Source organism: Phoxinus phoxinus, assembly GCF_949152265.1.
Source record: "Phoxinus phoxinus genome assembly, chromosome: 2".
Taxonomy (NCBI): Eukaryota; Metazoa; Chordata; class Actinopteri; order Cypriniformes; family Leuciscidae; genus Phoxinus; species Phoxinus phoxinus.
The window spans coordinates 45691647-45704723 of NC_136877.1; the positions used below are offsets into that span (position 1 = coordinate 45691647).

The 13077-nt window shown below is 37.6% G+C and overlaps 1 protein-coding gene across 4 annotated transcripts in view; it reads right to left on the minus strand.

The window, feature by feature from the left end:
- The window catches only part of dock11 (dedicator of cytokinesis 11), a 102674-nt gene extending 90074 nt beyond the window's left edge, over window positions 1–12600 (minus strand). For all 4 annotated transcript variants that reach the window (XM_079585268.1, XM_079585266.1, XM_079585267.1 and 1 more), the window contains exons 1-5: window positions 12327–12600; window positions 3223–3339; window positions 2205–2294; window positions 1958–2040; window positions 1813–1873 (exon numbers count right to left, since the gene is read on the minus strand). In XM_079585268.1, the coding sequence (XP_079441394.1) occupies window positions 1813–1873; window positions 1958–2040; window positions 2205–2294; window positions 3223–3339; window positions 12327–12428 (453 nt within the window). In that variant the 5' untranslated portion in view covers window positions 12429–12600. The remainder of the gene's footprint in view (window positions 1–1812; window positions 1874–1957; window positions 2041–2204; window positions 2295–3222; window positions 3340–12326) is intronic.
- Window positions 12601–13077: the final 477 nt, after the last annotated feature.

Genomic DNA, 13077 nt, shown 5'->3' on the forward strand with positions numbered 1-13077 from the left:
TCAAAAGTTTGGGTTCGGTAAGATTCGATAAGAATGTTTTTGAAAGAAGTCTCTTCTGCTCACCAAGGCTGCATTTATTTGATAAAAAAAAGAAAAAATTAATATTGTGAAATATCATTCAAATTTTAAATAAATCATTCTGATATGCTGATTTGATGCTCAAGAAACATTTCTGATTATTATCATGCCAATCTCTAGGTATGGTGAAGGCTATGTGATGATGTGCGGCTATTTTAATTCCACAGGCCAAGGGAACTTTATCAGGATGCATAGTATCCTGGATCCATGAAATAACTGGCCTTTAAAAAATACAAATCTGCCTGCCTCTATGGGAATTTAACAAAGGGATGTCCTGACTTATGCACCCTGTATTTTAAGGAAGAATGTATTTATTTACGATACATTATTGATTCACAAAGAAAATTGGTGTCCTTAAATGTTGCCGTTTTCCTCATTTTTTTTTAATTAAGGCATTAAGATCAATTTCCTAAAGATTATTATTTGTATTCCTCTTTTTAGTCAAGTTTAGCATGTGTGTGTTCACTTATTCTAGGCACTGTATGAGGTACTATGGCAGTAATATAATTCATATTCATTGTTGATCTAAGGACGAAGTCGTGTAAATACACCAATCTTTGAGGACATTTGGGTGTAAATGAACATTGTTCTATAACATATCGTATGTGTTCTGCAGAAGAAAGGAATGCCTACAGGTTTGGAATGACATATGGGTGAGTATATTTTAATTTTGCAACTGAACGAGACCATTAAAGTTATTTTTACATCAGTGCTTAGACAACACATTTAACAGCAAGACTATCCATGTCTAAACATGTACACACACAGATTCAGACACACACGCACGCACACACACACACACACACACACACACACAGGGTGGAGAAGCAATCTTTCTCCCCTGTAATCACCAATCCTTACATCTAATTTTATCAAGATCCGCTGGACACTTTAGTGTGTGTCTATTAATAGACCATGAGGGTCAGGTTGCATGTAATGGGCCGTCTGGCCTTCATCTCTACATCTGATTATATGACCTCACAGAAGCAGCTCAACATTTACAGTGCTGTCTGAGGAGAAGGACAATATCTATAATGTTAATAAGAGGTGTAGCACAGTAACAAGATGAGAACGTGTTGACACTAAAAACTAGACTACTGATGGGTGTGTGAGTGCTAAAGTTGAGTACTTGAGTATTCAGAAGTGAATGCAATAATTGATCATGAAAACACAATAAATGTGTGGCTTTTAAACCTCAATACGAAATTCAGCACTTTTAAAACTATATATATATATATTTTTAAAAATAAGTCTTTTCTAATTTTTCGATTGGATACAGTCCTTTTAAGACAGTCATAAAGCTGTTTAGTCATGACGTCAATTTGTCGAAGAACTCAGACATTTCTAATGGATCCAGTGTCTTGATATATGATTAAAATATGTTATGTGGTTAATTGTTTTATGACTTGTCCTGTTTTGTGACACGACACAATTAGATGTCAAACATGGATTTTGAAAATTCAGTTTGCTTTAAAAATTTATGATAATAATAATTTATATAAAGGCTAAGTTTTTTAATCTTGACCTTAGATTGAAGAACTCTCTTGTTTTATCTGTGACAAAATGAACAAAGCTTTTTTCTTTTTTTTTTATATGGTAGGCAATGTTTTGTTTGATTCTGGACATAATTCAAAATGCTTTTATGAAAAGCTTTTTTTTAAAACAAGCAAATGAAAGGAGGCAGAGCAATATCCTGCACTCAGTTTTCCACCGTCATACATGAACGTCTCTTACCTCCTCCCCCTCATCCACCTCAAACACTTGGCTGGGAAGCTTTTCCATCTTCATCCCTTTGCTGCAAGACAGAAAAAGTAGCTTACGCAAACTTTGCAAATAGCACTGCAAAACCTTTGGCAAAAAAAAGCACACTTTGACATACCAGGGCAGCGTCCGGAAATCTCCAGAGTAGGCCTCGTAATTATAGTTGATGACGTGCCAGTTGGTGTTGTACATCTTAATGCACTGCCAAAGAGCATAAGCATTGCTCAAGTACTCAATCACATGATCAGAAACAAATCAAAATATGAAAAACAAGAAAGTGTGATCTCATATTTTTTTGATCTGGAAAGCTGCAGCCTGCAGGCTTGCTCTTGTTTTGGTATTGTGAGGTTGAGCGCAATCTTTACCTCTTTGGCGAACAGGCTTTTAGCTTCGTTCTCTGCATTTTGAGGAACTGAAGGAACAATGGTTCTCCTTTGACGATCAATCTGTGCCTCCTAGATGATAGATAGATAGATAGATAGATAGATAGATAGATAGATAGATAGATAGATAGATAGATAGATAGATAGATAGATAGATAGATAGATAGATAGATGACAGACAGACAGACAGACAGATAGATAGATAGATAGATAGATAGACACAACAACGATAGACAGACAGACAGACAGACAGATAGATACAACAACGACAGACAGACAGACAGACAGACAGACAGACAGACAGATAGACAGATAGACACAACAACGACAGACAGACAGACAGACAGACAGACACAACAATGACAGACAGACAGACAGACAGACAGACAGACAGATAGATAGATAGATAGACACAACAACGATAGACAGACAGACACAACAATGACAGACAGACAGACAGATAGACAGACAGACAGACAGATAGATACAACAACGACAGACAGACAGACAGACAGACAGACAGACAGACAGACAGACAGATAGATAGACACAACAACGACAGACAGACAGACAGACAGACAGACAGATAGATAGACACAACAACGACAGACAGACAGACAGACAGATAGACAGACAGACACAACAACGACAGACAGACAGACAGATAGATAGATAGACAGACAGACAGACAGATAGACACAACAACGACAGACAGACAGACAGACAGACAGACAGACAGACAGATAGATAGATAGATAGATAGATAGATAGATAGATAGATAGATAGATAGATAGATAGATAGATAGATAGATAGATAGATAGATAGATAGAGACAGTAAAAAATATATTTATGTTGTTTAAATAGTAATCTTATATTTTGGAATATTTGCTATGTAATATTAGGCTTTGTAAAGCCTAGCCTGCCAAATGAGATGTGTCGGATGCCTGCACAAGATTGAGGACTTGAACCAGCAGGAAAAGTGCTTGTGCAGGACTCACTGAAACATCATCCGCTGGCCACACCAGAAGGTCTCTCTGTGGGTCACTGTGGATCTGAGCTTTCCTCTGGAACACCACACTCTCGTAGTCCAGCGGCTCGATGATCTTCGGCTGCTCCTGCAAACACACACGCTGTGGATCAGTGAATCTGAACACACTAAAGCATGCTGTAATCGCTCAGATTTGTTTAATCTGTTGTACTTGTTAGTGTAGAGCTTACAGTGATTTGAAAGCTCTGCCTGTGAATATAGCAGACACAGCTTACTGCCCCTCTTCACACTTTCCACACACACAAAAAAAAAATGTTGCAGGACTTCCGATTTCTTACTTTTTAAGCCTTTGGGTGTGGTTTAAAGTTTCTCTCAAACGCTTTCCCTTTTCAGATTCCTTCATGAAGAGAATCATGTGTTAAAGCTTAAACACACACTACTGACTCAGCTGACATGCCCGTGTCATGGTCTGATACTCACTCCAAGAGCTGAGTCCGCAGAAGAGAGAGCGTTTCCACCAAAACAGACCATGTGGGATGATTCATTTCATTTAAATATTCAAATGATTCATTTCAAATATCTCACCTTTCATAAATTAATTATTTTGCACCACTTTAACCCATATGTTGCACAGTACCAAATGGGAATTGCCAAAGAGATGACATTTCAGCCGACTTGCCGGCAACCCTTGTTAGAAAAGAAAAGCTTCAATTTATTTATCCTTCTGTTAAAGTTTCTAGAGATATCAAGTTTCAGAGATATAAAGAGGAAGTTACAGTTTCATAACTATAGTACTTGGGGTTTAGATAAAAACGCTTCTGTTCAAAGTTCAGGGCTGGTTAAAGCTGCTCATTGTTTCTCGTGTTTAAAGCAGTTCAGCTCTGACAGGATCAGTGCGGCTTAAACCCATAATCACACGGGTCTTTTGTGAATATTTCAACTGAAATCAAAGTAATAAAGGAAAACGAGTCCAAATTAAAGCAATTTCAACTAATCCTTTTTAGAAATCATCTTGTGGAAACTTCTCCTAGCTTGGACGCTACTGCAGCCAGAAGCTTTTTCGAATATTACCTTTCATGCAGTGTGTAATATTGCTGAATGTAAAAGGTCTGCGAATGTTTACAGATCAAAGTGCACGTCAAATAAAGTTATTGTCTCCTAAAAAAAATTGTTTTATTCTGAACTGTTAAAACGAATCGTCAGCAGTTCCAGTCTCACTTCCTGTTACAAACCTACGTAACAATGTAACAAATGTGCATAATGCCAGTCTATAGTCTTTGGCGAACAACATCAACCTTCAAACACTGTAGTTGTAGCTGATGAGGCCTGAAAGAGTTTGGTTCGTGTTGTAGACATGTTGAGAAGACGTTGTTTTCAGCTCAGAGAATCCACTCTGATGCACTTCAAAAGGACGAGGACTCGCGCTAAAATTGATCTACAGAAAAAAATTACGCCATCGTTCGTTTCACTGTGTATGAAGTGCTGAGGAAGATCCGGAGCTGAGATTCAGATATGGTAATGAGTGTTTGGTTTCCGAAACGCGCTGCAAGTGGTAGACCAATCACAACAGACTGGGCCATCTGACCAATCAGAGCAGAGTAGACCAATCACAACAGACTGGGCCATCTGACCAATCAGAGCAGAGTAGACCAATCACAACAGACTGGGCCATCTGACCAATCAGAGCAGAGTAGACCAATCACAACAGACTGGGCCATCTGACCAATCAGAGCAGAGTAGACCAATCACAACAGACAGACTGGGCCATCTGACCAATCAGAGCAGAGTAGACCAATCACAACAGACAGACTGGGCCATCTGACCAATCAGAGCAGAGTAGACCAATCACAACAGACTGGGCCATCTGACCAATCAGAGCAGAGTAGGCTCTCGAAAAGGAGGGGTTTAGAGGGACTGAATCTTTGAACAAACCGTTTTCAGACTATTTGACAAATGAGTTGAATGCTTATGTTTAGGAGAACTAACAATTGTATTATACAAACAAGTCAGACTCACTAGGGGTGTGCGATATCACGGTTTTTGATCATGGACGATTTAAATGTAAACCTGTATTAATTTCTTTCTTGTGCTGAACACAAAAGAAGATATTTTCAAGAATGTGGCTAACCAAACAGTTGCTGGTTCCCATTGACTTCCATAGTAGGAAAAAAATATAGCCTACTATGGAAGTCACTGGGGTACATCAACTGTTTGGCTACCCACATTCTTCCAAATAACTTTTATTTTCAACAGAAGAGGGAGACTTATTCGGGTTTAAAACAACTTGAGAGAGTAAATTATGACAATTTAAATTTTAGGGAGACCTATTCCTTTAATGTTAATAAAACAACAAAACACAAAGAGAAAATAACTCACTGCTCTTGACTGAGAACTTTAATAGCTTTAATAAGAATCAATGTATAATTTATACAGTGAAGTCTATGTTGTGTTTTATTTTCATATTTTTTGTTAATTTAATTACTTTCTTCAATGCTACAGTTAAATACACATACTGTAGCTGAAAAAATAAAGCACTGTTTATTTAATTTGCATATTAAGTTGTGTGTGTGTAATGTGTATCTTTATTCTTAATTTTTAATAACAAAGAAAATAATGACAAAGATTTTTATCTTCGAAATGTCTGCCATTCTTTTTTATTTTATACTTTGTTACCTATAAGTCTTTGTTTTTAAAATATAGGGACATTAGTTTGGCTGTAATGCTCAGTCACTTGCTAAATAGTAAAACCAACATGAAAAAGAATCGTGATAAAATCATGAATTGTGATTTTCCTGAGAAAAATCCATATCGCCTACCCCTAGAACCAATGCACACTACCGTTCAAAAGTTTGGTTAAGTTGCTTTATTTTTTTGAAAGATGTCTCTTATGCTGCTCACAAAGTCTGAATACATTTGATCAATAAACAGTGGAAACCAGTTATAATGTTGCATTTTATTACAATATAAAGTAACTGTTTTCTATTTGAATACATTTTAAATAGTATTTTATTTATGGCAAAGCTGAATTCTCAGCATCATTACTCGAGTTGTCAGTCATGTTCCTTCAGAAATCATTCAAATTTGATTTGCTGCTCAAGAAACATTTCTTATCAATATAATCAATGTTGAAATCATTATAATCATAATAATTTTGGGATCAATTTTATTCAGAATTCTTTGAAAGTTATATTTGAAAGAATATTTTGTAACAATGTCAAAGTCATACAGTAACTGTCACTTTTCATCCATTTTATGCAACCTTGCTACATAAAAGTAGGCCTATCCCATACAGAAAAAAAAAATATTGAAATATATTTTAAAGTGTCAAAAATATATGTGGCATATATTCCAAATACATTGAAGTATATTTGCATTGTTTTTCACTTATATTTATCATTTTTATATATTCTGAAATATAACAAAAATGTATCAGGCCACCAAGGGACAACTGGAGACCGCTGTCAACTCAAAAACAGCTGAACTCAGATTTAAAATGAAATAAATAAAAATGTTAAAAATAAATTGAAAATGTGTTGTTTGTTTGTGAAAGTTAACTTTTTAAATTTCGAAATATATTTCAAATGAAGCAATTTGCAAAAATTAAAACACATATGAACATATGTTGTTAGTAAATATATTGACATAAATATATTCACATATTTAGCCTAACTAAAATACATTTTCAAAAATAAATATTTGCATATATTTCACAAATATATTTCAAAATATATTCTGAAAATATATTTGAAATATGTTTTTTTCTGTATGGGATTAAACGTTTGAACATATTTAAATTGCACATTATGTTTAGCTTTCATTAATTGTCTTGCTTGAGAAACAGCAGTGCAAATAAAACCCGGACAAAAACAGCCATACATCATCTCTTATAATACACATAACTGCTTCCTGTGTCTCTACAGCACATACAAGAGCTGACAACCAATGCAAGTGTTTCAGCGGCAACTTCCTGTCATGTGTCACACCACACAGAGGCAATAAACCACAGCCCGTCCAGCTGCTCCTGCAACAGAGCGCGAGTTACAGCGAAGTTCTGTTGGCCTCGTGACTTCACTGTCTCTAAACTGCCCTTTCAACCAACTTCCCCAATGGGAATACTTGCATATTCCCCAATCCAAGTCCGGTCCCTCGCTGCAAGCCAAGCGTTACATTCTCAGGGCCAAGGTTAAGCTACCTTATCGTGGTAGGACTAGCTTCTTAATGCCAAAAATAGCCCAACCTCTGCAAAAACAACCACGAGGCCTCAGATCCTTTAAAAAAAGGGGGTTTTAACGTCAACCCTGTTGAGGTCAGAGAGGAACTGAAGAAGAAGAAGAATCACAGGCCATCAAACCACAGGCTGAGGTAAAAGGAAATATGAGCCCGCTCACAAGCTCATGGGCGTTGGCGCCACGCGCGCTTCAGTCATGTTATTTCCGTATGCAAGATCTCAAAAAATGAAAACGTAAAGGGCGACAAAGTAGGCGACATGAAGCTGTACAGAAACCGTGACTTGAGCCCGTCTGCTGGGTGGTTAATGTGGCCTACTCTCCAGATGTGAGGCTTTGGCTCCGCAGACAACAGCTGATGTGCATTAGGACACTGTGTGTAACGCATACGGCAGCATTCGAACGGCCTCCGTCTGAACCTCTGCAATACTGTGCCAACACAGATCTGATCTTTTTTCTGTATCTTTACAAGTCTTTTGCTAAGCTTATCTCGTCCTGTAAATCTTGAGGAGGACCACATGCTCTGTGGATCTGTGAGCGTTTGAGGTCCACCATTTAAGAGCATATTTATATCCAGCAAATCCTGTGCAGCAAACATTTCCACTTAGCAGTTTGCACTTAGTATTTTAACTTTCTGCAGCTTGGCCACACAACTGTCCCATATTTAAAGTAGGGCTGTCAATAGATAAAAAATTTGGTTATACTTTATTTTAAGGTGATGTAGTTACATTGCATACAAGTGCCCAGCCATGTTGAGTGATTCCTTCAGAGTGAACACGAGTGAATCTGACTGCAGTAGATGTGAAAGATATGAATAAAAATGATGTTATTTCAGCCAGCGCACATACCTGTATTTACATCCTGTTTTCGGTCGAAGTCCAACGTAGTCGATTGTCGAGTTCACGCACGTGATCATAGGTAACTAAACCTATGCGCGTGGACTCGACAATCGACTACTTTGGACTTCGACCGAAAACAGGATGTAAATACAGGTATGTGCTCTGGCTGAAATAACATCATTTTTATTCATATCTTTCACATCTACTGCAGTCAGATTCACTCGTGTTCACTCTGAAGGAATCACTCAACATGGCTGGGCACTTGTAATGACACATCAAGGATGTTAAGAGGCTAAAAGCAGGTTTAAAATTAGACCCCATTCAAGTCAATAGGGTGCACATTTTAAAAAGAGGATAACACTGTGTAGGCAACACCGATTTTTGTCGTTGTTCTCTGTATTGACAGCACTCCAAATTTACTAAAAATTGAGCTCAATGTTCAAATTGACCGGAGTTCTCCTTTAACTACATGCACTTACTATAGAGTTGCGCTTAGGGTTAGGGTTCGGTTTAGGGTTAGTGCATTATTTAGGCTACTGTTATTACATGCAGTAACGTGTAAATTAACTACGTCACCTTAAAATAGAGTGGTATCAAAATTTGTATTGGATAATCGCACCCTTTTGTGCGATCAATCAATCCTATACTTATCATGAACTTAAGCATACACCATATCTTGCAATTCTCACAAAACTGTATTTTTCTGCATGCTTTTTATCAAGGTAAATTTATGTTTCTTTCCAAAATAATATCCATTGGAGACTCCGAATCATACTTAATAACCAATTGATCTAAATGGTCCATATAACTTTCATAAATGTATGCACAGCAAAAGAACACACACACACACACACACACACACACACACACACACACACACACACACACACACACACACACACACACACACACACACACACACACACACACACACACACACAGAATAAAAAAGTGAATGTGCATTTATTAAGTCAGTTTAATGTCTGTCTATAGTGTGCCGCTCTGTTTGAATGGGGTGACGTTTTTTGTAGGCCAAACCCTAAAAATGAGTTTCATTTTAGCACTTCTGGTACCATCGTCCAGAAGTCGATGGGTTTTTGGGTAAATGCTTGAAGGTGAACACGAGCTCAAGATATTTTCACGTTTTATTCTACCATATAAAATACATCAGTAATACTCTCTTTTGATTTTTTTAAGCTTTTACTTGGAGATATATCCAGCTGCAGACCCGCAGCACCACCAGTTTCAGAACCCCAGCGCCAGAACCCCAGCGCCAGAACCGGAAGTGAGAGAAGTTATTTACAATGAGACAAGCATGTAAACGATGACAGAATTTTCACTAATTTGAAGAATGTTAACCCTTTCACACGTAAGTTTAAAGTATTCTAATTGACCCCCCAGCGTGAGTTTTTCAAGGCGACCGATATTTCGAATCTGTCACTTTATGGTTTCCATGGTGACGCGTCACTGCTTGTCACGTGACACAGCGCAACCACAACACAGCGCTGAATGAATGATGATCTGCTTTTATGTAATTTTTCCTTTTTTATTCTAAATATTCATTACTTTAACTTACATATTTGTTGAGTCTCTTTTCTGTCTCTGCTTACTGAAAAAGGTGTATACATTTTATAAGCTACCATTGACTAAACATTGGGGATTAGTCTACAATAACTACAAATTAATTTAATATATATTCCTTCTGGAGATTCCCGAATGTTTTGTTCAAATATTTGACTTGCTGTATCCACATTATAATATAGGATCTACAGATGTACACTACTCTGCATTGTGAAAAGCCAGTGTCAAGGTCCAGCACACTTCTGAATGATTGGTGACAGTTTTCATAACTACTTTAACAATGGTATGTCACTTTACAATAGTTTGTGGCATTTTCTCTCATGCTAGTTTACAATTATTTGAAATACCTGATTGTAAGTGTCAATTTGAGGTGCACAAACAACATACTCCTGCTTGTAAGTAGTACCACTTTAATAAGAACATTTTACTAAAATAGCTAAATAGTTTCTATATTCTTGTATAGTTACAAATGACAGCTTAACTGTCCTATATACAAATAGAAATAAATGTGTTATCATAACAACTGTATTTACAATATGTAGGTAAATACATTGTAAAAATTATTATAAAAAAGAACCATAGTAAATATAAATGCATACAACGGACCACGATATTAAAAATATGGTGAAGCCCAATGTTTCTGTACCTTAATGTATCATTATAACATACGTATAAAGTATGACGTTTCGTGTGTAATAAAAGTATACCGTTTCGTGTCTAAGCAAATTACGCTCCAAAACGCGTTACTCGGTTTAGAACGTAAGCTCCGCACCTCACTTCCGGTTCTGGCGCTGGTGTTAGAACGTAAGCTCCGCCCCTTACTTCCGGTTCTGGCGCTGGGGTTCTGAAACTGGTGGTGCTGCGGGTCTGCAGCTGGATACTATAGTTTACTTGTCTTGTAAACGGTAAACTCCTCTACTCACTAGTTTGCTTTCACAGCCTCGTGTTTATAATCAATCGCACTCTTTCATTAATCTCACATTTTCAGGGAAGATGTTTTTAAAGACAGAGTTATCGGGAGCTTAGCGATGGATACGTGAAGTCATGCGACAGTGGTGTAGTTTGTTAACAGCCTACGTTTAGCTTTTGACTTCTGTCGATTGTATTTACGCTTTTATCCAAAAGTCAACGGAAAAATCCTATTGGTTTTTCAATCAAGGCAATTATGCAAACTTTCAGGTTGGCCTACAAAAACATGTCACTCTAGTGTTCACCAAAGTGTTACACACACACATTTAAAATGTATTCGTACTTTTTCTGTAAAACAGTGCAAAAAATCTTAATGACTCATCCTGCACTACAGATTTTAGTCCAATCAAATTCTCTCTTGAATTACAATGGCCCGCCCCCTTAAACCGAGTAGAAAATCATGATCATGGCTATGACATAACTAACAACCTATTCAAATAAGGGAAGAAATAAAAAAACTTCCGATGAGAAATACGTCAACACAAATAAAACTCGTTTATCAATTCCATTGGGTTATTAAGTGGAACAATGAGCGGCGATAATAGAGCGGTAACTTCTTTCACTTCTTGTATCATCATTTCGGTCGGATTTGTGCAGATGCACAGTGTGCGAAAGAGGCACAGAAAAGGGAAAGATGAAACAAACACTTTATTCAGCACATGCAGAGGACACAGGAAGCACAGCTGAGCAGCCGGAGGGTTTTCTCATGGGAAACACAAGGGCTTTGCAATCTCCATAGAGTGCCATTTGTTGTCTGTCTCCCTGGAAACCACAATCAAACTGACAATCAAGACATGATAAGCCTATATCACAGCTCTAGTAAAAAATCTCAGTCTCATGACATGTGTCTGACTGAAAATATCGTTTCTGACCATAGCTACTGATGCCTCAAATAAATGCTGCAACAATGCAAAAAACACACACACACATTGTGTTCTCTGCCTCTGATCATTTATTTCTCAATGGTCCATTAAAGAAAAAAAAGAGCATGGACTCTGTTCTTGGACTGGTGCATGGCCACATGCACATCTCTTTACACAAAGGCATAAGGATATGCTCCATGTGGTTCCAGTCAGGATCACAATACCAGCCTTTTCGTGGAGTAGATCCCCTTTTTATATATTTTTTTATAAATCAATGCATATCTCAGTATGTAGCTACATGCTGCTGCCGTCTATGTGATGTGTTAGACAGATGTTGAAGCTGTGCTGCGGTTATTGCCTTAAAGGCACGAGACGTAATGCTTCTTGCCTCAGCAGTCTGGCACGTGTTTCAATAACAATTACAAACGCCGTTTGCACACAAAAAAACGACTATAAGCAACACCTGACAGCTCATATGCATATACGAGGTCAAATAATAAACGAGGACTGTTTTACACTCGAGTGAGCTGCCTGCCATGCACGCGCCTGTGATGTCCAAAACGCCGCCTACTTAGGTAGCTCACTACGTGTTGAGACACAGCCCACAGAGAGAGAGTAGTCTCTTGAGTTACTAACCACAGCAATGGACGTCCTCACCGCCTCCGACACACTTTGTCTGAGCTCCGCAGCCGTCCCAGGCTTGCTCAACCTTTTTGTAAATTTTCGTACTTCGGACATTGTTTCCCTCTTTAGTTTGAATAGATTTCCATCAGCGTCTTCATTGCGGAAAGCCACATCGCGGCACGTCAATCTGCGCGTCTGACAGAGATGCGGATGCGGGAGGGGCGGGGCCTCATGGACCAGCGTTAGCTCCGCCCACCGCGAGGGGTTGCCTGATATTCAGCAATCCCTGGTTTAGACATATTTAAAGTTTTATATTTTATACTTCGAAAGAACATATTTGGGATTTTTATGATATTATAATCATAAGATACATTAGGTGGTAAATAAATGTCACCTCCAAAGTAATAAGGAAATAGTTCAAAAAATGAAAATTCTGTCATTTACTCACTCTCAAGTTGTTTTAAACATGTATAAATATATATTTCCCCATTAAACTCAAAAGAAGCTATTTTGATGAATGTGTTTAACCATGACAGTGGCCATTGACTTCCATAGTAGGAGAAAAATACTACGGAAGTCAATAGCTACCATTATCTGGTAACAACATTCTTCAAAATATCTTCTTTTGTGAGGAAAGAAACTCTTTGGAAATTTTTTGGGTGAGTATCCCTTGAAGTCTAAGCTTTAGCATTTCACTTTTGTAATAATATTTTTAAGACAGCCTTGGCCTACCTTTTCTCTCAGCAGTAAATCATGTTGCATT